Source organism: Uranotaenia lowii, chromosome 1 (genome assembly GCF_029784155.1).
Source record: "Uranotaenia lowii strain MFRU-FL chromosome 1, ASM2978415v1, whole genome shotgun sequence".
Taxonomy (NCBI): domain Eukaryota; kingdom Metazoa; phylum Arthropoda; class Insecta; order Diptera; family Culicidae; genus Uranotaenia; species Uranotaenia lowii.
The window spans coordinates 167,534,436-167,559,974 of record NC_073691.1 but is presented as its reverse complement, the minus strand read 5'-3'; the positions used below and the strand labels follow the sequence as shown (position 1 = coordinate 167,559,974).

The 25,539-nt window shown below is 37.4% G+C and overlaps 4 protein-coding genes across 5 annotated transcripts; 3 read left to right on the top strand and 1 right to left on the bottom strand.

Moving 5' to 3' along the window:
* Nucleotides 1-11,008: 11,008 nt before the first annotated feature.
* On the top strand, nt 11,009-12,306 carry LOC129746138 (uncharacterized). Of its 2 annotated transcripts, none has more exons than XM_055739673.1 (3): nt 11,009-11,132; nt 11,591-11,687; nt 11,755-12,306. In XM_055739673.1, exons 1-3 carry the CDS (start codon nt 11,079-11,081, stop codon nt 12,222-12,224), a joined length of 621 nt encoding a protein of 206 aa, XP_055595648.1. In that variant the 5' UTR covers nt 11,009-11,078; the 3' UTR covers nt 12,225-12,306. The 2 variants fall into 2 exon arrangements, with proteins under 2 accessions (XP_055595648.1, XP_055595734.1); XM_055739759.1 differs by lacking the exon at nt 11,009-11,132 and adding an exon at nt 11,435-11,488.
* LOC129746074 (dimethyladenosine transferase 2, mitochondrial) lies at nt 12,296-14,339 on the bottom strand. Its single transcript, XM_055739561.1, has 3 exons — nt 13,427-14,339; nt 12,903-13,228; nt 12,296-12,840 (listed from the first exon to the last, which is right to left on the bottom strand). Exons 1-3 carry the CDS (start codon nt 14,168-14,170, stop codon nt 12,426-12,428), a joined length of 1,485 nt encoding a protein of 494 aa, XP_055595536.1. The 5' UTR covers nt 14,171-14,339; the 3' UTR covers nt 12,296-12,425.
* A 1,293-nt stretch (nt 14,340-15,632) lies between these two features.
* LOC129745989 (protein C12orf4 homolog) lies at nt 15,633-17,597 on the top strand. The gene is made up of 3 exons (XM_055739440.1): nt 15,633-16,255; nt 16,329-17,150; nt 17,215-17,597. The coding sequence occupies exons 1-3, from the start codon at nt 15,722-15,724 to the stop codon at nt 17,422-17,424; spliced, it is 1,566 nt and encodes a 521-aa protein (XP_055595415.1). The 5' UTR covers nt 15,633-15,721; the 3' UTR covers nt 17,425-17,597.
* A 2,255-nt stretch (nt 17,598-19,852) lies between these two features.
* On the top strand, nt 19,853-25,367 carry LOC129739017 (uncharacterized). The gene is made up of 6 exons (XM_055730389.1): nt 19,853-20,092; nt 20,169-20,277; nt 20,797-22,530; nt 22,619-22,885; nt 22,948-23,567; nt 23,863-25,367. The coding sequence occupies exons 1-6, from the start codon at nt 20,010-20,012 to the stop codon at nt 25,154-25,156; spliced, it is 4,107 nt and encodes a 1,368-aa protein (XP_055586364.1). The 5' UTR covers nt 19,853-20,009; the 3' UTR covers nt 25,157-25,367.
* Nucleotides 25,368-25,539: the final 172 nt, after the last annotated feature.

Below are 25,539 nucleotides of genomic sequence, written 5' to 3'. Positions count from 1 at the left end.
CTCGTTTCACATAGAGCATGACTGGGCATTCAATAACAAATTCAAGAATAATACTCACTGCAGTCTATTAAACACAAAGAAACCTCATAGCACAATCAACTAGTGGCCTTACAACATAATCCGAATCAAATTGGATTCTAATTTAGTTCTTTAATGTGTTTAACTTTGAAATTTGAGTTCTACCAGTATAAACCTTCGAAAGCTTGGCAACAGTGACGTCACGAAAAAAATCCAATATGGCTCTCGGCACTACCTTCTTTCAATATTCCTTGATGGGAGACTCCTTTTAATCCATCGCGAATCCATTTCTTGTAGGATTGCCCTCGCTGCTCGATCGGTACGTGTTTTTAAAAATCCCTGGTTAAACTTGATGTGTTGCAATTTATAGCATTTTTTCATTTCAACAGTTGAAGTTCTTCAATTAATTTTTGTTTTTTCACTAGCTTGATTTTGGCAGATCAATTCAGTACAAATTTTTTATAAATTGAAAAAGTCAATATTTGCAAAAAAATTTGAATTGTTATTATAATTTTATTCATTGTTAAAAAGTTAACTTTTAGACACTGGAAACATTTTTTCGCCTGCAAAAGTACAGCTCACGATCTACTTCATCATTTGCAAGATGCACTTCTTGTAACTTACAAGTTGTAAGTCAATTAATGGATTTTCAAGATTTTTCCTATTTTCATAAAATTTTGTATGTAAGTCGTTGCAAAACTCGATTTTTTAAGCACTCGACGTAATTATCCAACTCGGCAAATCCCGTTGGATAAATTCACGACTCGAAATAAACTTTTTGCAACTTGTTTCAATGAATAAATAATTTAAAAACCATTCACCAAACATTGTTTTAGCATCTTCAATTCTGATTTCAAAAGTTTAAAAAGAATATAGGCAACAAGTTTTATTTTTGATTTTCAAAGCGTAGTAAAATTGTAATTTAAAATATTGCACTTTAAATTGGTTGATACTCAAATTAACCTACCTACACTATTTAAAAAATCTGAACTTCAGGACACATAGTTTGAGTTCAAGATAACATTTGAAAACATTGAAATTGCGAATTTTGAAAGAAATTTAAAAAGGAACAATGTAATTTTTTGTAGTAGCCATAAAAAGTATCTAAAGTATCTAAATCATCTACTGCATACGACTCCATAATTGGTTTCAATTTTTTTTTAATATGTTTAGCATGATTCAGTACTGTATAACACTGCACAGTGGTCCAGAACAAACATTTATCGTGACAAAATTAATTACGCAAAATATATACGTTTTAGACATATGATGTCTTCTGCAAAGTTGTTCACAATTATGAGGGCCGTATTTTGGAAGAATAATTTATTAGGGCGTGTCATCCTCCTTGGAATTCGTAATGCTAATTTCTTTCAGAAGCTAGATAGAGCAAAAATATGTTCTACAATGTTGTAAATTTAAACATTTTAACAAACTTTGCTGAACACATAAAAGTCGTACGATGAGATGTTGTCGTTTTATAATTTTTTTTAGATTTACATATTAGAACGTGTCGAAAATAACAGTTTTTTGACCATAACTTTTTCTAGTGAAGTTGTACAGCATTAGTGTATTATAAACAATTGTTCAGCATAACAATGCGCCCGTTTTTCTCGAAGATTATAGGGAGCTATTGTTTCATTTGCCAAAGTTAGGAGCACAAATGTGTTCAAATTTGACCATTTTTGAGCTGCAATATCTCTGATTTGTGCAAACTTAAAAATCTTAAATTTATTGCAAAATTTAGCTTAAGATATGAATATTCAATGCTGAAAAAATTGGAGATAGGTTTTTCTTTGAATTCGAGATTTATAATTTTTAAAATCATAATTTCTCATGATTTTTTATGAAATTTTATCCAGTTTTAATCCTTTTTTTTATCAGAAACACAACCAGTACCAATACACAAGCCAACCATTACTCGTGATATTGTTTAGAATTGTTCAGCTTCTTGTTTTACAATCATCTTAAACATTTAATTATTTATAAAAATATTTGGAACAAAATTAACGAATTTCAATTGCTCTAAGAAAATTCAACTGTAGGTGATAGAGGATATGCGGCATGATGGTCACAGCGATTTTATCTCTGGATGTTTATGGATCCTATACTCAAATTGAGTTTTTAATGTAACGAAAACGTTTTAAATGTAACGAAGGGTTTTACCGTTAAGTAGCACAAATGTTGGCCTATCAAGAGGTACTGCGAATGGTTTTTGTTTACTTTTCTAGATAGATCCTTTTCACGTGTTGGTACAGATGTCTTCAAAAGGTTGCTGATTACTGAAGTGTACCAATGGCCGTGCGCAACAAAATTGTCATTTTTTCAGCAACCTTCAAACTGTTCACTTTTTCACAATTGATTCATTATACAGCCACAGATAACTTATACGTATACGTTCGAAAATTTTTGCCAAAGTGCTCGAATTAAACACAAAAAACTGAATTACAAAAAGGGGCCCGTTTAGCTCACTTACTAAGGACAACAGAAAAACTGGCATCCGACAAAAACGATGTTTGTTTTTATTTTTTCTGACCTCAAAACGCAGAATAAATTTATTTCTAGTATGGCAAGTGAAAGATACCTAGCGGAGGTATCCGAAAATGCGAAACATAGAAATTTTCGTTTGTTGAATAATCAATCAAATGGAACCAAATTTGGCATGTAAGGCTATTTAAATACTACAAATGTTTTTATGGCTAGTTGAGACACCTCCCTTCTTCCAGTGGAAAGGATGAAAAGAGGAGGGGGAGCTTCCATACAATTTTTATACATAACTCGAGAATTTATCGAGCAATTGGGACCCAATTTGGCGTGGGAGGGCATTTGGATACGAGAAATGATTGTATGATAAATTGAGGCCCCTCCTTTCTTTCAGCAGGGAGATAAAAATGAAGGAAGGGGGCTTCCATATAAATTTTGTATAACTTGAGAATAAATCGAGCAAATAAAACCTAACTTGGCATCAAAAAGTATTTGAGTACAAGAAATATTTCTATGAATATTATTGTTGACAGCAGGGTGGTAATAAAAGAGATGCACTGGCTTTGATAGCAATATTTGTTGTGATGATAAAGATGTTTTGATGCTTCAAATCTATGATACAAAATTGCGCGTTAGTCAACATTATGTTTAAAATAAAGTTTGGTTATGTTACTCACAAATCAGTGACCCTATACGCACCAACTCTTCCCTGACTGACAACTGATTCTAATCAGCTTTAAAAAGAATTCCCGTAATATTAGTTCTGCGATCTGATCGACAGAAATCGGCGATCTATCACTAGCGTCTACAACTTTCCCTGCAAATACAAAATAGTTCAACAAATGCACTGATGGCAAACTCTAACTAGACCTACAAGTGCATAGATCCCGCGCACAACCAACAAAATCTAATTCGGGACTTCCTAGGCAGAACGATCACTCAATCGAGGTGTTTTAAGTATCTTGGGGTTTGGTTTGATTCCAAGTGTACCTGGAGAGCCCACATTGAGTATCTGAAAGGAAAATGCCAACAAAGAATCAATTTTCTCCGATCAATCACTGGCACCTGGTGGGGAGCCCATCCAGAAGATCTTTTAAAATTGTATCGAACAACTATTCTCTCAGTTATGGAATATGGTAGCTTCTGTTTCCAGTCAGCTGCTAAAACTCATCTCATCAAACTCGAGCGTATCCAATATCGTTGTCTTCGCATCGCTTTGGGCTGTATGCTCTCAACGCATACCATGAGTCTTGAAGTTTTGGCAGGCATACTCCCACTAAAAGATCGATTCAATTTATTATCACTCCGGTTCCTCATCAGGTGTGAGGTCATGAACCCATTGGTGATCGTAAATTTTGAAAGACTACTTGAGCAAAATCTTCAAATAAGATTTATGTCTATATATCATGTCTTTATGTCCATGCAGTTTAATCCTTCTTCGTACTCTCCAACTCGTGTTTTCATCCCTGACTACGACACCTCTTCTGTCCAGTTTGATTTGTCTATGCAGCAAGAAATTCGTGGAATCCCTGATTCACATCGCCCACTTCTGATTCCAAGAATTTTCGATGCTAAATATAGACACGTCGATGCTGACAAAATGTACTTTACAGATGGGTCGCTTATAGAGGAATCAACGGGATTTGGAGTTTTTAACGAAATAGCTACCGCCTCTTATAACCTCCATCCACCATGCTCGGTATACATCGCAGAGTTAGGAGCCATTTACTGGGCGTTGGACAGCGTCGTTTCAAGGCCAGTAGGACACTACTACATTATAACGGACAGCCTCAGTTCTGTTGAAGCAATCCGTTCAATAAGACCAGGAAAGCACTCACCGTATTTCCTCGGGAAGATACGAGAGACTCTGAGTGCTTTATCAAGTAAACTTGAATCGGCAGAGAGGTAACTCAAATCGCCAGAGAAATCGTTAACGATCTCTCTGGCGATTTTGCATCATTATATCGGTAGAGAGGAACTCACCATATGCGTGTCTCGAGCGTGAGAGCTACGAAATCTGAGTAGAAATGCTTAGCCCGCCCCAAGAGAGCGCGATCCGAATTGTGCTCATGTGTTCCTATCGTGGTGTGTGTGTTCGGCTCAGTTCTGCCGACGCATGCCGAATAATTTCCGTTACAGTGGTGTTTGATTTGATTAAGGGCATCAAAAACGCAATGTACCAAATTAATGCTTTATTGGATTAATCCTTTCAGAAACCGTTACCCGAATTTTTTCGTTTGTATGCTTCATACTTTTTTCCCGCAGCGTACAAAAACAGATACGTATATAAAAAACAATTAAATCTATTTTCTTGATGTAATCCGTAGTTTTCAGAAAACTTGGGGCAAGAGTGTTTAATTTAACTTTTTTTTTATACTTTATTCCATTTTCCAAATTAAAAAATTCGAAATTCAAATTTCTTTTTAAAAATCTTCTTAAATTTTTAATACCCGACTACGAATTGATTAATAGCAAATAGATATTATCAGAACAATACAATAAAGCTTCAAAACAGGGAATTTTGATTCATACTTTCTAAATATCTAACTTTTGACTTAGATACAGCATTTTAATTCTGATTCAGAATCCAGATTCTTGTTCGGAGTTATCGACTGTGATTCTTATTTCATGTTTCCTCGACTGTGATTCTTATTTGATGATGACAAAATTATTTGATGTTTTGGTTGTTGGATAGCAAACTCAGTCTTAAAGACCATCCAACAATCAAAATATTGTTGATATCCAGATTCTAAATTAAGATACAGATTTCAGATTTATTTTTCAAAATTCAAATTCAGATTTATATTTAAAATCTCAGATTTCATTCGTCAGACTCAGATTTCAAATCCAGATTTCAGATTAAAATTTCAGATCCAGAAGTCAGAATTTAGATTTAGAATTCAGCTTTATAAGATTTTAGATTCAGATCTCTAATACAGATTTCGGTGTCTGATAACAGATTCAGGTTCAGCATAATTGAGATTTCAGATTCAGGTTTCAAATTCAGACTTGATATTTGAAAATCAGATTCAGTTTATGATTTCAGATTCATCTTATTTCAGATTTTTGATTCAGATTTAGGAATAAGAAATTCAAATACACAATTCAGATTCAAATTTTTGTATTCCGGTTCAGATTCAGAATTGAATTCAGATTCCAGATTCAGAGTTCAGATTTAGAATTTATTTAGAAGCAAAAATCGTATTCAGATTTAATATTCAAAATACACATTCGAATCCGGCATGGTTATTTGTATTTTAACCATAACATACGCAGGTTTATATTTTGGAATATCCTAGGATTTTTTCAAATGGCATTCTTTGTGTGTTTTTATTGAATTTTTTGAGTTGGGGCTTGTCTTATTTGAATAAATTTGAATCTGGTTACCCATTGTTTGTTTTTTGTTGTATAAATAACTAGATCTGAATGGAAAACAATTAGCTCAAGGCTCAAAGCCCCGGTGAAGTGATATTTAAAAAATAGAAAATTTTCTTCTGAAAACGAATTCCGTTTAAATCATTTATTCATACATAAATACATATGTAGGTATATCCATAAAACAAATAACATTTTTTAATAACAGATTGCAACTTCTTGACATTTACAGATATCAATTTTTCGTATGGTTTTTTTGTTTTTCGGTATACTGCATCGTTAAAGTTTCGTAAGGCTTTAGAAAACTTGGCAACAGCTTCACAAAAATTTTTTTAATTAGGTATAGTTATTTTGAATCACTGAAATCAAATCGACGACTCATTTCAAGTCTGTGGACATTTTTTCCACTGTAAGTAAATTTTTATTCTCAGTTTTGGAACAGAAGATGCACAATTTCCCTAACAAATATGGATCTTCATATTCATATGATTTTAATTGTTCTTCGAACAAAACCATGTTTTTGGGATCTTTAAAAAAATCTTCCATTTTTTGAAAATCATAATCATTTTTAGGAGGAAACCCTGAAATATCGCTAGGATCCGAACAAAGATTCTGACGCGAGATTTCTTTGATACTCTTGGATATTCCCCCCACTAGTAAAAAATTTTGAGCATCCAGTCGTCTTGTTGAAAAAATTAGTATGTGTTATTAAATTAAAATTTTCGAAAAACCGTAATCTGGATTTTAAATCTGAATTTGAAACCTTGAATCCTGAATCTGATATCTGAATTCTAAATACTGAAATCTGAGTCTGAAATCTGATAACTGAATCTAATCTGAAATCTGAAAGATCTGAATTCTGAATCTGAATCTGAAATCTGAATCTGAAATCTGAATCTGAAATCTGAATCTGAAATCTGAATCTGAAATCTGAATCTGAAATCTGAATCTGAAATCTGAATCTGAAATCTGAATCTGAAATCTGAATCTGAAATCTGAATCTGAAATCTGAAATCTGAAATCTGAATCTAAAATCTGAATCTGAAATCTGAATCTGAAATCTGAAATCTGAATCTAAAATCTGAATCTGAAATCTGAATCTGAAATCTGAATCTGAAATCTGAATCTGAAATCTGAATCTGAAATCTGAATCTGAAATCTGAATCTGAAATCTGAATCTAAAATCTGAATCTGAAATCTGAATCTGAAATCTGAATCTGAAATCTGAATCTGAAATCTGAATCTGAAATCTGAATCTGAAATCTGAATCTGAAATCTGAATCTGAAATCTGAATCTGAAATCTGAATTGGAATTGCGGTTCCATATGTCTTCAGATTTGATTTTTACTTTAATACCGAAATATAGAAAGAAAGAAAAAAACTGAACACACCCTAGGTCAGGCAAAAAGAAATTTACTGCAGCATTTTCTTACTTTTCGACAGAAAAAATGAGCGCTGTTTGAAAAGATTTGTAATTGGTTATGATAAAAATTCGTACCAGTACCAAACAAAATCAACAAAGCTATTTTTTCCGTAGATGGGGCATGCTCAGTTTGGTGCAACTTGTAAACATACCCAATGCAAAACTCTCTCAAAGACTTAAAAGTTTTAAGAATTATCATTCTAATGAAGCAAAATTTTATACCTGGTCGGTGATTTAATCAGATCAGTTTGACATTTGAGCGCTTTTTTGTTTTATCTTCTGTTTTCCATCCCTGGAACACACCATTCTGAAACCCAAACTCAGATTTTTTAATCCAGAATTTCGAATTCTAACACAATAACTTTAAATTCGAAATTCTGAATTTGAATTGATAAGTGATGAATTAATCATTCTCACATAGAAACAAAATGTTCTGAATGACAATCTAAAAACGATTGTGGGAATTGAGGAAGAGAATTTAAAATTATTATTTATAATATTTTTTTTTTTAAATGAAAGTCATTTTGATAAAACATAATATGTCACTTACCGAATGTTGCACCTTATTTGTTGCACTAAATCACAATCGAATGTTGCACTAAATCACAATCTCTTTTATTTAACACTACATTTTCTCAATACTTGAATGTCCTTCCTTTAAAAATTTACCGCCCGCTATCACCTGACCGTACCACACGAGGGTACGTCTGGAACTGACAATGCTTTGCTTGCACACAGTTTATTCGAAACGACAAACGAGTAACCCGGTGAGGTAATAATATGAATAATATCAAACGAGCAGCCGTCGCCCGTCGGCCCAGTTAAGTTCTTCAGAAAAATGCTCCCAAGGCGAATAAGAAGAAATATCAGACCCGCCGTGCGCGAGTGTCGCCGAAATATAACCGTTTTTTCCTAAGTCGGGATACCCAGTACTCAATTTTCTGAATTCTCTGTCGATTTTTGAGAGGACGCGCTTACTGGGACGTTGCTTTGCCATCACCTTCGTTTGGGTCCCCTCACATTGCTCGATAATGGGTAATGAGAGGGCGGACTCTCTGGCAAAGGTGGGGGCGATGGAAGGCGACACATATCACCGTGAAATCGTCTTCAACGAATTTTACTTCTTAGTTCGAAGAAACTCTCTTGTCAACTGGCAGCGCAAATGGGACGAGGATGAGAAGGGTCGGTGGCTCCACTCGATTATTCCAAAGGTAAGCCTTAAACCCTGGTTTAATAGATTGGATCTGAGTCGGGATTTTATTTGTATATTTTCCCGTCTCATGTCCAATCATTATTCCTTAGACGCGGTACTCTATCGTTTTGATATTGCTGGCAGCAATTTGTGTAGTTGCGGCCAAGGTTACCATGACATCGAGCATATTGTCTGGTCGTGTGAGGTCCATCTTGTCGCCAGAACGAATTTAATTGACTCCCTTCGGGCCCGAGGAAAACCACCTAATGTTCCAGTGAGAGATGTACTAGCTGTGCTAGATTTGGACTACATGTTCGAAATCTACCTTTTTCTAAAAGCTATCGATCTTCGTCTATAATTCTTTTTTATTTTCATATTTCCCTTTCCTATCTTCTTTCTCTTTAAAATAAAAGTGTTAAGCTAAGCAAAATATTGTAAAAACAAAAAACGAGTTTGGCTCCTTAAAACCTGAAGGTATGAGCCGTTTCAAATAAAGATTTACAAAAAAAAAAAAATCTAATTCGGGAATTACAATCGGATTTACAAACAAACTTGTAACACTTAAACCACTGACCACACTGACATGACACTTAGAACAAAAATTCAACCATTTTCTGTCTAATTTTTTATTGGCAGATTTTGCAGGTTCGCAATACCGACGGCAGGTGGCGAACCTGAAAAATTTGACAAAAATGCCCTGTAGGAAAAATGGTCCTGTTTAGCCCGATTTTATCGTAGAAATTGCGTGTTTTATTTTTAAAGTTGGGTGGCATTTCCTAACTGGGATAGCATTTCTTCAAATCGATCGATGCGCACTCTGGAATCGACATTGCGTACTGTTGGAAAAATTATCCAGAAAACGAAATCGAGTGTCCAGTCAGTATGGTCAGTGCTTAAACTTCAAGCCGTCTGTACTTTTAAACTCGACGCGAAAGATGGCCACGATGGTGAAAATTTTCTCATGCGGACCTTTTTGGCGGCAACGATGACGTTTAGTTTTCGCTCTTATTTCTCAGCGACTCCTGAACAACCGCGAACTGGCACGGTGGCCAGTTTTCCAACAATTATGTAGGTACTCACCTCTCCATCGAACGGAGATATAGAAAGGGTAAATGGGACTCTCTATCATGTTTTTGCATAACTCGACTAACCAAGCAAATGGAACGAAATTCGGCATGGGATGGTATTTCAATACGAGTAATATTTTTTAAATTATTAACCAAACCACCCTTCTGCCAGTAAGCAGAAACATAGGAAGAGGGGACGATGACCCAATACAATTTTGTTTGCATAAGTTCTCAATTTATGCTGACAGAGCCAGCAAATGGAATGAAGTATGGCATGGAAAGGTTTTTCAGTACGAAATATGTTTCTAAGATTGTTATAGATTCTTATGCCTTACAGTGTAGAGAAGATAGGAAAGGAAGAGGTTCCATATAAATTTTGTTGTAGAGCTTAAAACTTATCAACCAATGTGATATGAGAGGGGTTTTGGGTACGAAAAAAAAGGGTATGATAATCGAGCCCCGACTTCATCCCAGCAATGGAGGATGGGAACATATCAAGCAATGAAATCCTATTTTTAAATATAGGTTGTTTGCGTATAAATAATTTGAGACTCATCCTTTTCAGGGCGGAGTCGGGAGAAAGAGGCAGGCTTTATTCATATTTTATTTGACATAATTCGAAAACTCTTATCAAACAAATGTAGCCAAATGTGGCATGTGACATTTTTTAGATACTTAAGATATTTGTATGGTATAGCTCGTGAGCCCTTCTCGCATTGGAAGGGAGAGGATGGGGAATTCATATCAATGAAATAATTAATTAAAGAACTTATGAAGCTTATAAAAACAGTTTCAGTCTTTTTTGCCAATCGCAAATCAAGACCCCAGCTGCATGTCTCTTTCTAGAGCGGTTGCTTTTGATTTCTGTTGTAAATCGATTTTCAATCATGGCTCACAGAACAATAAAAAGTTGGATAATTTTTAGAAAATTACATTTACTTTTGAAAGGTGTAGCAAAGCACACCAGGAAAGCTAGTATTATAAGTATAAAGAATAATCACTGCTGCAGCAAGTTTACGTCATAGAATCAGCGATAAAGGTATCTAAAGCTTAGTTCATTTAGAAATGGGACACGTTCTTTTGCTGATAGCTCATTTCCTAGCTATCGGACATACCAAATTTTGACAGCATTTTGTTGCCTGTTAAAAGTACTGTCCGAACAATTTTTTGAAATTTTAAAAATAACGCGTTTTTGAGAAATTTACGATGAAGAAGAAAAAAAGATTTGGCACAGTTTCTTTCAAAATCCATCATTTCCAAATCGATAGCTGGCAAAACCGTTATTTCAAAAAGTATGCAAGCACTGTCGAAAATGTCCACAAAGCTCAAATCGTGCGTTGGAGTGAGTCACATGATCGACAACTATGGTTGAGGGTTATCAGGGAAGTTTGATGGTTGTTTGAAAAAAAAAAAAAAAATAATAATTTGCCAAGACTGCTCCTGTGAAAAAAACAACAATTTTCAAAACAAAAGCCTTGATTTTCGCTGTTTTCAAAAGCTTAAAAAAAGTACTCTTGTATGTATGTATATTTCGCAACCTACGGAAATTATGGAAAATTGCGGAAAATTGCGATACGTAAGTTTTTAACAGCCGTCGTTGAGAATGTAAAGTTTGAAATTGATAAATTTTCAGAACAAAGAAATTTAGACAGTGGCAGGATGTGACGTTACAGCTTTAATCATTCAAACAGTATTCTATCAAGAAAAAAATCAATATTAAAATGTAGCGCTTCAAATTCTGAGTCTACAGATTTGTTTTGTAAGCAATCAATGTTCACTTTTTTGTACTATTTACTGAAAAAAATGCTCTGATATTTCGTGAGGTAACGGTGGAGTGAATTATATAAACTTTGATCTTTTTGCAAAACGAATCGCGATCCAGAAATTTTAAGTATGATTATAGTACGACCGAAAGTAGAAGAGAAGGACAACGTAAGATTGTTAAATAAATTAATTACAGGCACTAGATAAATCTTTAGTTCTATTTAACCGATAAAATTTAGTAAACTTAATAAAAGCAAATTGTGTTTTCAGAATCGAACTCCAATTTTCATACCTGGAAGATGTGGAAAAAACGAAATTTTATATCCGGGAGACCAAGCGGACGATTGGGTTTGCGATTGCCGGCCAGGTATTTCATTGCTGGAAAATAGTACCTTTAACAATCATTATTATTTGGATTTTTTTTTTCATTCTAGCCCACGTATACTACCCGGCCGACTCTGCCTGCCATCCGCTGTATACGCAGGCATACTGTCCGGCCGATCACTACGTAGAAATCCCTGCTGGCGAGAAATTAGCTCGGTGTACCAAAAATAACTGCGAAGATAAGAAAAAGATTCCTTTCCGAAGCAATTGTGTCTTTCTGAACCGGAATAACGATAAAATATGCCCGATTGTGCAGCGAATCAAATATGTTGTAGGAGTTAACGATATAACACTGCAACTTGACTGTATTTCAAGTGCTCCCTTGAATCTGACTAGGATCCCTGAAAAAAGATTTTCCGATGACTCCATTGAATTAACGGCCGACGGGAAAGTACTTTTCTTGAAAGCTGTTCCCTGTGCTCTAGGATCTAAGGCTTACCTGAGTGGTCGTTGCAACATTACGATAGACAGCGATGATAGACAATCATCAGACGATCACAATCAATCGAACACAAACTAGGTAGCTTATTTTAAGAAAATAGCGTGACGTTCAGTGAAAAAAAAATCAAATAAATGTTTAGAATAAATTTCTTTCCAATGAATACAGTTTTTTCTTCGTTATTTCCGATATTATTTTATGGATCAAATTACAGCGAGCCGAGCTGTATCAATAAAAAAAATGAACTACTTACTTGTGATCGATCAAATCGATTTATCAACATCAGCGTTTCCGACTTTTCTTTACATTAACTTCCTTTTCGTTCAGTAGTTCTTCAACTTCTTCATTATCATTATCTGTAGAACCTTTAGCAGACACCTTCCGCGAATGATCCTGATCTTTGACCGTGCTGCACTGTTCCATATTTTGCAGGAATGGGCTTTGGTGGAATTCTGGCCAACTAATAAATTCGTTGAATACGAACAAAATTTGTGAAGGCGTCAATTCGCCAAATTCAGTGAATATATTCAACCCGTTAACATAATCATTATGATGCAATGGGAATGACTTTGCCCTGAACCATACGGGATGATCATAATCTGGTGACTTGGTAGCTGGCGCTGCAGCAACCCTCGATTTACTTGATTTGTAGTTTTCGTTCAAGATAAGTCGTGCACCACAGTGAGGAATCCAACGTCTGCAAAAAAAAACTCATTAGTCTGATTCCCAGATAAATTCGTATAATCGTATCATACTTACTCCAGCGCTGGTATCACACGATTTTTCCTGCTGATCATATTCTGTTTGACGAAAAAGGCCAACGCCCGCAGGTTATCCGGTAGACAATAAGTGAAGAGATCTTTTCGGGGAACCACCTTTACCAGGTACCAATCATTGGAGTTAGCTAAATCTACGCGCCACCGTTGAACGTATGCTTTTTTGCCCAGTCTCTCCAAATTGGCAGGCCAGGGCAGAAAATCGTACCGTGGCACTTTGGCCAGGAACTGATGCTCGAAGAACAACTGGAACAGCACCGTATTGCTGCGGTACAATTTATAACCAGCTTCCCGGGGGCAGGTAAGATGCTGAAAATTAGTTATGTTTATTAACAAGGCCTGACCCCTGTTTTAGTTACAATTTTAGGGGGGTTAAGTTATTAAATGTACTAGACTAAAAATCCGATGAATTCATTGTCTTAGAAATAATTGTTTTAAAAACTCGCATTTTTATTTAAAAAAAAATCGAAAATAATAGCCAAAGAACAGAATAGAACATTAACTCACCGCATAAACAAGGGGCGACATGACCAGCACCATTTCGAACCTTCCGAGCGAAAAAATGCCTTTCTGGGAGGCGACCGAGCTCATCAACGTTTTGAAAAATCGCATCGAATCGACGGCCGAGTACAGGCGGAAACTAACTGCCTCATCTTTCCAGTGATGTCCCCCACAGGGAAGGTGCTTCATCATGCTGGCCATTCGATTACCCTGGTCCAAGCTATCCAGGTATGTGTATCTCCAGTGCCCGTTGAAGTCAGCCTGATGTAGTTGCACAAGCGAGGGGTCTTTGCTGGCGATCAAACGTTTCAAGTCCGGTTCAAAGTTTTGATCGGTTTCGATCAGTATTAGTTGTGAAGACTTTCTTTTGGTGAGTAGTTCTCGGGTTAATATGCCCAAGCCAGGATTCACCTCGATGAGGGGAACATCCTGTGAAAGGCCTGTCGTCACGTGTTGGCTTATGATTTTGGCGGTTTCTTGAGATGCCAAGTAGAAACGGTCCGCGTTGGCTGGGTTTCGCCGTAGGATAGAAGGTGGGAATTTCGCCAACAGTTTGCTATCTCTATCATTTTGTCGAAAATATTCCTCTATTTCATTAATCACTTTACATGGTTTGTCGGGAGGAATTTCAGTACTTTTTTTTTCTCTTGACCGGGAAGTTTTTGTCGCACTGGCGGAACTATAAACAGCACATTCTAGCCAAAGTTTATTTATCAACAATTTCTTGGGAAATTTCAATAACAAATTCATTTTAAACTTTTGAGTATCGTAAATAACCTTATAAGAATTCAACTAACTAAAAACTATTTCATGTTATTAATATAAGCACTGTGTTTATATTTGAACGCATCACTCTAGGCCGGTACAACCCAAAACCAAGTTGAAATGCCGCAAAATCGGATGAAACTGGCTCCCGACGAAAATGACTTCGAGGGGGTTTTCCCAAACTTGAGAATAAACGTCATTTTTGCAACTTAATTTTGGGGCATGTCATGCGGCAGGGATTTTTTTTGGGATTTTTTCATTTGATGCACCAAATATCAAAAGGGATTATAAAATTTTAGTAAAGACAATATTTTTTTTCATAATTCCATTTTTAATTTTATTTTCAATAATACTTTTTTCTAAATTGACTGACCTCGGCAGAAGTTTTCGAAAATGGTAATTCAAGAAACCCGAGCTTGATTTATCCCGGAGCAATTCTCAATGAATTCGATCGGGAATTACAGAGTTCTGCTGCCGTCATAAAGAACGGAAGTTAAAGCTTACATTTTACTTTAAAAATCAATGGGTCTGACCTGTAGAATGCACCCGGAAGGAAAACCAGGCTGCAATCGTCACTAGCGTTGACTATCCAGTGGATAGTATCCACGGCTGCGATTGATATGCAGAACAGCCGAATTCATATGTCATGTCGAAAACTGGCGATTGGTACCGTTTAGGAACGTCACGTGTCCTCACAACCTTGAGACTTCCTAGCATAGTGCTATCCGACGCTCCCGTTTTAGTAGGTTGCTGCTGCAATTGTTCCAGATCGTCCTCCGCTTCTTTCCGGTTCCTTCCGGAAATTCGCTGGAGGCATGATAATGATAATGTTCTGGGTAGATGTTTTTTAAAAATAATCGATGAATAATCGTTTTCTGGAAATCTATAAATTAAAATGAATAAAGCATGATTAAATTTCGTCAAATTCAAAGCATTTTACCAGAGATTCTATTCGATGCGACTGACTTTGTTTTGCTTACAAGAAAAAAACTAACTGAAAATAAAGGGAAATTTTTTTGGGGTGGTCAGTTCGAGCTTCGAACTTTGATTTTGGTGTATTGACAACAGCCCAAAATCAAGAACGCCAGGCGAACTTTGTTTTGATGCGCTGGCGTTCTTATTTTTGGGTTGTTTTGATTCTGAGTGATGCAAAGCAAAACAAAAATAACAGTTTTGTTTTGTGTGAAGTAAACTGGGATGCCAAAAGCACGGATTTGCAAGATTCGTCCACGTCATATATGAAGGAATCTCGGGAATCTCCAACATTTCATTTTTTTCCACTCAGCAAAACAAATTCCGGTATTTAGGATTTTATTTTTTTTTTAACTTCGTTTCTCTATTTATAGTCACCTTTAAAATAAAATAATTAAATTTTTATTCAACGTTCAACCACCATTTCCGGTTTCACGAGTTTTTCCTTTTTGTGTTGGTAGGTTTTACCTTTTTATTATTTTGGGTGTACTGGGTGGAATATTGGATTGTTTTGATTGGCTTCCTTATCTCGAAATTCTCGATAGTGTTTTCCCCGTATCTAGAATGGACCTTGAGCCTTGCAGGGTGGTAGATTTTCACTACGAATATCAAAACTATGACCATCGGACGGCCAAATTAGTGTATCCTGTGGAAATCCCACACCGAGGAAGCGCCCAAGAGTTAGCCCACCGCATCGTCGCCGAACGGATGGATCCGATTATGAAATTTTTGCAGGCTGACCGGAATCTCAGTCTGCAGTTGGTAGCTTTCCTAGATCGGGAAAACCAGCGTTTCCAGGACGATCGGGACGAGACTCTCCTGGAAAAACTCGGCTCCGGACAGATTGATGTCGATGCGTTAGCTTTAGATTTGGAGCGTAAATATAAGGATGAGATTTTGGAGTTCGCCGACCGGATTGGCCCTTCGGATGAAGAAATATTTGCCCAAAGTTATCACCAGCTGGTTCATTCATCGGCTCTGTCGGAAATTTTGGCTAAGGAACGCGACTACTCCAAAACGATCACCAATCTAACGGCCCAGATGACTCAACAGATGACCACAATGCACAAGTTGCACCAGGAGGAGATTGAATCCAAGGTAAGTACATACTTCAAAAGTGGTTAAAAATCAAAAATCTTTTTAATTTATGTTTTACTTTCCCCAAATTTAGATGGAACTTCTAGACATTTCGGTAACATCGGAAAACATCAACCACATCCTAGCCAAGCAATACGGAATGCAGAACATGATCCGTAAACAATGTGAATCGGAGCTGGAATCCACTCGTGGTCATCAGAAATACGAGTATCGACATTGGATCACAACCCACATTGACGAAAACTTTCTGGCTGAATCGGACAGCCCGACGCAAATCGGCAACCGGTGGTCAATGATTTCGACACAAGGACCTTCGATGGAGGAAAGTTTCACCATCCATCTAGGTTCTCAGCTGAAGCATATGCATAACATTAGGATTCTGAGTACTAAAATTTCGGACCTTTGCAGTCCTTTGTATAGCGAAAGCTGTTTTGGTGGCCCTAACGTAGCGTTAGGGCTTTATTCGAGTTCCTTGTGTGGCATCGTGATTCTCACATCATCCGGCCCAGTGTCACCCGACTCCGAAGTTCGGAAAAACGCTAACATGTCGACCGAGTTCCACTTCGATCAAATTGATTATCAGATAGAAAAGATTCAGGATGATTTGAGGAAACTAAACGATTCCCTGGAAGAATCTGACCTGGGTACTGGAGCTAAGGGGGATAAAAATGGACCTCGTGTCAAACCCGGTGATGTCTATATAACCAGACATTCTAATCTGTCGCACTCACATGTTATTTTCCATCTGATATCTGATGAAACATTCCAAAGTCCTAGTGAAATAAACTCAAGGCATCCGGTAATTTTAGGCCTTCGCAACATTTTAAAAATATCGAGTAGACATGACGTTACTACTCTTACCATTCCCGCTTTGCTGCGACATGTGATGTCGGAAGTAAGAAATGCCTTGTTTGGGATACTGTTACAATAGTTTAAACAAAACTTGTTACGTTTTTCAGGACATGACCGTGAGTTGGTGTGTGCGCCGTGCTGAACTCGTTTTTAAATGTGCCAAGGGCTTCATGATTGAATCGGCCAGCTGGGGTGGGGCAGAACTGAACACGCTGCAGCTGCTGCTACCGCATGACATATCGGAAGAGCTGTTTCGCACGTTGGCCGATATGGTGCCGCACGTGTTCCGGGTCGCCAATCCAAAAATTTTACAGTAAGCTGATTCTGGACGAGGTAAGCTTCTGTTAGTTATGATTGCAGTCAATGTCATAATATGACTATTTATTGGAGAAATACTTTTTGTTGTAGAATTTTGTTCATTGAAATTTCCACTTATAGCTCTATTTTCAAACAGAATAACTTAAATAAGGTCAATGTTGCGTGCAAGAAACGTTTTTTTCTTCTTCGTAGTGCGTATCACTATCAATTTATAGGGGAGATGAGGGCATAACGAGCACCCGAGGCATAATTAGAACTACGCTTTTCTACGATAGTGCGTATTTTCTTAAATAAATTTTCATGAGGATTTGTTTCGTACTTCCTATAGTATTAATTTTTCACAAAAAAAGGAATCTCCTTATCATTTTTACAGAGATATTTAAAAAAAAACTAGCTTGGTTCTCAAGTTACGAAAATATTATAATTTTTGAGCACCACGAAATAAGCTCTTATGATCTTAAAATAACCTTGATCTATAATGTACGCACTGCAACATGATGTACACATTGTTTCTCAATTTTCACCATCATAAAATTTTTGATTTTTCACTTTTATCAATTTTAAAACACGTTTTTACTTAAATTTGTTGACTAGGGGCATATAGAGCACCATATTATCGAGGCATAATGAGCATTTTCTGCCGTAGAATCTAGCAGCGAATTAAAATTGATTTATAGCGCCTCACCTTGACTAGTTTTCATCCGACAATTTAGCCTATTGGTAAGGTGTCGGAGAGGTAATCAAAAGACTAGAGTTAGATTTCTGTTCGAGGTGATTTTTTTCCATTCACAATTCATGATCGATTTTTTTATTGTTACATTATACGGCTAGTAGCATCATCCTCCGAACAAAGCACTTAATGTATGAGCGTGCGTGGATTGTTTGTATTCTACAAACAGACCTAGATTATTTTGTTATTGCTTTGTTTGATGAATCTAAGACTCACCTGACTTCATCGAATTGAATTCGCTGCTAGATTCCCCGGCAAAAACGCACATCTTGCTCTGATTAATGGTGCTCATACTGCCTCAGGGGGGGTTCTCATTATGCCTCCACAGTGGCTGGTTTTCAGCTTTTGGCAAAATTTTTTAAAATGCATTTTTCAACGTTTTCATCTAGTTTTTCACGTTTCAGCCCGTTAGGGAATAGGCTTTTCAAGTGTCTGAACACGAAACAATAATGTAACCTCCATATTATAGCTATTTTCTATGGTTAAATAACCGTTTTCCTTAAGGTGGCCATTATGCCCCCATCTCCCCTAAAAGTTTTTTTTCTCGATGCTTTCGAAAAAGCACAGATTTTTTTCCTTTCGATAAATTAAGCGGTACTACAAAAGCAATACCAGAGAGTCTCAGTGAGAAACCCAAATTCAAATCTCTTTTTTCTGACTCTTGGTCCTGCTGGACTGATTGGGCTGCTCTGTTGTCTGTGATATTTAATTGATGCAAGTTTTGATTTGATTACATTGGCATGACTTTTCTGCTGCTGTTATTGTCATGCTGCTTAATGGCGCCCGATTGCAATCGACGTGATAATGGATCGAAAAGATCTTTATTTTCTAAAACTACAAATATGGGTTCTGTAAAAATAGAAAAGGCTTCTGTAGCCTTTTGCTCCATGGATTTCTCTGTGAATGAAGAATTCTTTAAAATTAAGTAATATAAGCCTTCGTGTTGGTTCTATTTATCCATCCATGTCCGTTGGGATGGTCCAAAAAATCAAGGAAATCTAATCAGAATCAAAACCTTAGGGCTGAAATCGTGTCTTACGCTACCAGAAAGGCTCGCTTAAAAAGTTGTCGAGTTGAATTTTTTTTTGGTTGTATTGGAGTAAACAAAATATAAGAAATATTGAAATGAAAAGTTAAGTCATTATAGTCGTAAAGGGCTAGGATTTTTGATATTATATACTCAGAATACCAGATCAATAAATTCATAACACAATCACAAGAGATTTGCTATCTTTTTATGCTCTACATCACCTCACATTAAAACCGCATAATTTGTGTTCCCAGTAGGACCAAACAAAGTATTCGCAAAACCAAAACAACGACCGATTAACAAGGCGAAACTTTCAGACATAACTGAAAAAGAAAAAAAGAATTTCTCGATTCGCGCCAACAGCACCTAATGGAATGTTACGCGAGTCATTTTTCTGATCATGAGGTTTAACAGCTCTACACGCTAGTGATGACATTTATGTGGAAAATAGCTTCATCTATCGATCCATTGTCGTAAGCCGATTATGTTATACCTTATACTAATTATGTCGGTCTTTCGCGGTCATCACACACCTACTCCCACCCACGTCTCGGTTATATATTTACCTTGTAAATTCATTTTGCTTCTCAACTTTGACAACTCTGTCAGTTCGTAGGCTGTCAAAACACAACGCTACCTAGCGGCGAACACTGTTGCAGGTCCTGCCTCGCTGTCATTTTGTTTGGCATAAGTCAAAAGGCGTTGTTTATTTTCATAGCAGTCAGCTAATTTGATTGCGATTAAATTTAATTGCAAAAATCCTTTATCCGCTGATTATCGGCTTGCAAGTGCGTTTTAAAGTCTTAACAAGCAGCTTTCCCAATATGGCGCTTCGAAAAGTAGTGACAACCGGAGTTTTGCAAAAAGGAACTACGGCGACGATACCAATGGGCTTTCCCCGGCCTATGTATGTATAAGATGTTAAATTATTGAAACCCAAAAATTGACAGGTAATAATACGTTTTTCTTTTTCATAACCCTAGGAAATATTGTCGACTGTGTTTATCGGAGAACGTACAAATGGTGGTACCGAAAGACAAGGATACGTCCGAACACATGTATTCGAAAATCAAGGAATACCTTAACATTAAGGTAATTTATTTCAAAGAGTATTGCTAGCGAAAAAACAAAACTAAACTAATAGATAGATATGTAAAGTTAAAAAACCAAATAAGGCGTAATATGAGAAAAGGGCCTATAAAGGGTTGTTTGACGTTTAATCAAACCTGAACGAAAATCATTGAACAATAAGAACAAATATTTTTCAATATAAGTTATGTTTATTGTCAAATCCATTAAATGCAGTACGGTATGATACTGCATATTAATAAAAAATTAGTCTGGGTTAAATTATTTTTAAAGAGAGCATTCATGTTAGAATCGTTAAAACCGTTAGTAGAGTAGTGCGGTGTATTGCTGCGACAATACATGATATGAATAAGAAACTATATAGTACTAGTATTGCTTTGCTAGATTTTACCTAACTCTGATAAGGTAACAAACTAGGTGGAGGCATATGCTCAACTGTTATGAAAAATCAAGCATATTTTTACACCCACTCCTGAATAAAAATTTAGAAAAGCAACATCTTTATCATTTTTAATTCGACAGATCGATTCGGAAGGGCTGCAACAACCATTGATTTGCAAGCAATGTCATGAAATCATTGAATCGTTCCATCAGTTCCGAACGCGGTGCCAACGTTGCCAGGTCTATTTGGAAATGCGCACCTCGATCAATCCAGATCGTAAGCAGTTGTTGCGCTACAAAGACAACTGGTATTGGTTTTCCGGCTTAATAAGTAACCTCAGCTCAGTTCGTTGGGGATGTAGCGTGGTATGTTGTCCGGCCTTTATTACGTCGTACCCATCGAATGGGACAATATGCGATGCCAACGCTAACCACCTGCACAAACAGAAGCTGGAGGATGTAAAGTTGATCTACTGCAAAGGCGAGTTGGTTTACGACGGCTTTCGCTTCAGCTTCGAAGTCATCAACTCGAATCGTACATTGGCTTTTAGTTGTCGAAGTTTGTGTGATCCACACCGGAAGTGTCCTGGTACATTGACAACTAACGATCGCAGCGAAGTTCTGTCCGCAACTGAACACAACCATGAACGGGAGACTATCGTGGAAACAGCGGTTTATGATACACCGTCCAGATCAAAACGAGCTGCTACATTGATAAGAGGTTCGCATGGCGAAATGATGCTCATAGATGGATATTGGTATCAATCAACAGGTGATCAAGAATCTATTTCCCAATGGCACTGTCTTCGGTACCAATGCAGGACTAAACTGGTAATGACAAATGGGAAGATAGAAATATTTGGTACTCATAATCATGGAAAGGTATGGCTGAAATGGGGAGCTGCTTTTCAGAAAACGAATGAATTAAAAACACCTATGATGATGAAAATTATCAACCCATCTATGGTGCAAAATTATATATCCAAACCTTTGCAGGCTTCACCTGAAGTGGTCGACATAAACACACTTTTTCCGCCCCAATTTGATAACAGTACCGCTGGTAGAAATAGCTTTGTACCGATAGCTCAAATGCCAGGAGCATCCATTTCTCTGGCGAACGTTTCAAGTAATTCAGCACTGAGGATTTCTCGGAGTGACTCATTCACATGCGTACCAGATTCTGGTTTAAGAATTGCGAAAGTTGTTGGTAACACAGCTGACAAATCTTTCGAAATATTCCAAACTGAAAACAATTCTTCATCGGTGGAATCTATGGTAGATTATCAAATGCCAAACTTGCAAACACCTGAATTTTCAAATGCTGATATACCGCAAACTACAAGAATTAAAACGGAAACTGCAGATAGCTCAGATTTAGATGTTGTCGCTCCAGTCTTCCAGCAGGATATTTCTACACATGATGCAGGAATGGTGACTTCAGACATCGGATTCGAATCAGATGTTCCCCCTGGTGTATCTCAATTTGCACCACCTGTTTATGCGAAAATTCGTCCTAATCACAATATTAAAATAGTAAAAAATCCAGCTAGTACCTTGAATATTTTCAATGTCGTTTCTCTAAATCAGTCTATCGGCGATAATCTACAACCGACTGAGATACCGAAAATTGTCAATGTAATGTCTCTGAATCAGCCAGACAAACCACAGCGCACATATTCCGCAACTTCATTAAGAAAAGTTGCTCCAACACCAGTTGCTTTAGAATCCGTAAAGATTAAAAGCGAACCAATGGATATCTGTCAGGTTATAAACGAACCGGAAACAATCACTGACGAAGTGTACACATCTCCACCGAAGCAACATCCGGCAACAACCATAAATGTACAGCTGCCTTCCACATTTGGGCTGGATGAGGTAACTATTCAAATTCAAATTAAGTATGAGTTAAGATCGATGAAATCTGCATACTTGAGCATAATTATCTACTTATCTCTATTTAAAGGATGACCTCCATGATCTCGACGATGACTACATTCCACCAATAGTACCGATTGATGACTACATTCCACCAATAGTACCGATTGATGTTTCATCGAGAGAAACAAAATCTTCCCCACCTCCATTGAAAGTTCCTTCTAACTTTCGGATACGACCGTTTCGAAAGGTTGATCCATCGATATTCAAGCAAGCGCAAACCGCACACCAGAATCCCGAGACCAACGTCGAGCAAAATGTCGGATCTGATAAGAGACCAGCCGATAAAAATGAGGTACGTTATTATTTAGCCGTGTCAAACATTTTTGACCATTCCAAAATTTTTATTTATTGTAGAATACCGTGGCCATCAAAAAGCAACGAATCGAACTACAAACCGATTTACGACCGCAGGCAAAGGCGCTTCTGGCGCCGAAAGAGCAGGAAAAAACTGTAGAAACCCCACCACCAATTAAACATACAGCCCCAGCAGTTGCGAACTCGTCGGACTCCAAAAACAAAACGGTACAGCTGGTAAAACTGCAAAAATCCGAGCAGATGCTTAATTTCGAAGGACATCTTTACAAGATTAAGTGGTGTCACGATCGGTCCAACTACTGGGATTGCATGTTGCGGGAACAAGTCAACTGTCCTGCCCTGCTGGAAACCAAAGGCTCGAATTCTCGTTTCTGGGCCAAGTATGGAGCTCACAATCATAAAATTCCGAAACCAATTGTCAACGACAGCACCGATGGACGGTATCAGATGTATACAGCGACAACCGGAGTTCCACCGGTTAAACGCTTACAAGCCCAATCCAAACGGGTTGCGGATATCGAAGAGCATGAGGGCAAAATGGTGCTGCTAAACAAGCGCAAAGTATACGGATACCGCGTGAAGAAGGTTAACTCCACTTTGCGATTGTACTTTGCCAACGAGGTGTACCAGATCGAAGGAATCGCTGATCCAGGATTCAAGTAAGTAGTTTTACAGAATGTCACACCTCATAGCTTCAGATGTATCTATATGTATGTGTTAGGGTGGCAGCCAAAATGGCTATTTAAAATTTCTGAAATCGAATTTTTGTATTGACCAGAGCAAGGACTTGATATAAAAGTGCTCAAAACGCTCAAATTTTGAATTTTTACACTGACATATCACCAAAATTTGTTTTGATGCCAAATGATTTTGGTCATTTCGGTTGCCACCATAATGGCCACGTGTTCACTACAACAGGCTCGCGGTTTGATTTTCATATTTTTCCCGCTTCAGATGGCGCTGCGTATCTTGTTCAAATCGACTAGATATCGATGAACGTTTCAGCATCGCTAAGGAATTGACGGTCCACACGCACGACAAATCGACATCGGCTGCCAACGAAAACGGCGGCTCTGAGGATCCTTTGGCGTCACCACCCCCCAAACCAATTGCCAGCGTAAACGTTACCCAAAATGCTTCCGCAGCAGACTATGAGGAAGAAACAGAAGACTACCAATTGGAGAAGAATGAAGATAAGGATGTGGCCGACGAACAACATCCCAATGATAATCGATCAGCGGATGATGCGAAGGGTGAAGAAAGCTCAACCAGTGTCAAATCAGCAGACGAAGATAGTAATGATGATGAACCCAGTATGATACTGGACCCTTCCAGTGGAGAATTTGTTCATAGCAAAAAAATAGCCGGTAAAAATACTCAAGAACAACCGAAAGACAAAACCAAAGTTTTTGAAAACAATGATCAAACACTTAATGAAAGTCATGAAAGCAAACCCGATAACAAACCTGAGGAAAGCGTTGTATCAAAATCCAGTGACGTTACCTCATCAACCGAGAAACCCAAAATTTTGAATGAACCAGAATTTTTGGGTTTTCCGGATGCGAAAAAGAATCGAGCACAAGTTAAACTGGAGAAACAGCAAAGTATCTACAGACAAATTTTAGACTCCGATTGTGGTCGTAATTTTGAAGTTTTACCGAAAGAAAATGGGATCTGTTTGATCCGGTTCTCCAACTACACCTACCAACTGGACCAATTGAATGCTGGGAACAGTTCTTCGTGGAAGTGCTTTCTTCCTTCGCAATATGCTTGCCGCGGAAAAATACAGCTCTCGGAAGATTGTAAGGAAGTGACGAGCTCGGGTGTAGGGCACTTTCATTCATCCGATTTTACCAGTATGTTTGATACACGTGCAGAACAAGAGCAAGGAGTTATAAAAGATGATGAAACGGGACAAAAACGTAATTACACTTTTTTCAAACGTTCTGATAGTGTATTTTTGCTGCGATTGGACGACAACTATCTGTACAGTTGTTTAAGCATTTCCAAGAATGGCACTAGCATATGGAGATGTGCCTCCAGGCAAAGTTTCAACTGCAAAGCTACCATTACAATGCAGGGTGATTTCAAAATCATGGAAAGAAACCGTTTCAGTCACTCGCACGACATGAAATCTGTGGACGGCGCCGAGGAACCCAAGGCTGAGGAAAAGCCACTAGATGACGCTAACTCAGAATCATCGTCCCAGACTAGCGATAAACGGAAGAGAAAGCGTCGAACTTTGTAAGCGTTCGCTGTTTAGGTTTAGCTGTGATGTTTTATTTTATTACCCATACTACTGAAAATGGGCCCTAAGTTGTAAGTCGACTATTGTTTCACAATAAACTCGATGGTATGTCCATCGAGTTTAGTGTAGACCAGTGTTAGATGCGGAATTTTAAAACATTGAAATGTAAATACGATATTTGATTGTCATTAAATTAAAATAAATATCAAACTTATTCCGTGCGTATTTTTAAAACTTTGTTTTTTTTTGGAAAGCCTAAAATATCGGTCTAAACTGATTGATTGAGGTGCTTTTATTTGGGAGGGTGCCGTGCGCCAAGCGATTAAGCACCATTGTGTATTTACAAAGTATTAAACTGAAAAAGTATTGGTATGTTTCTATCA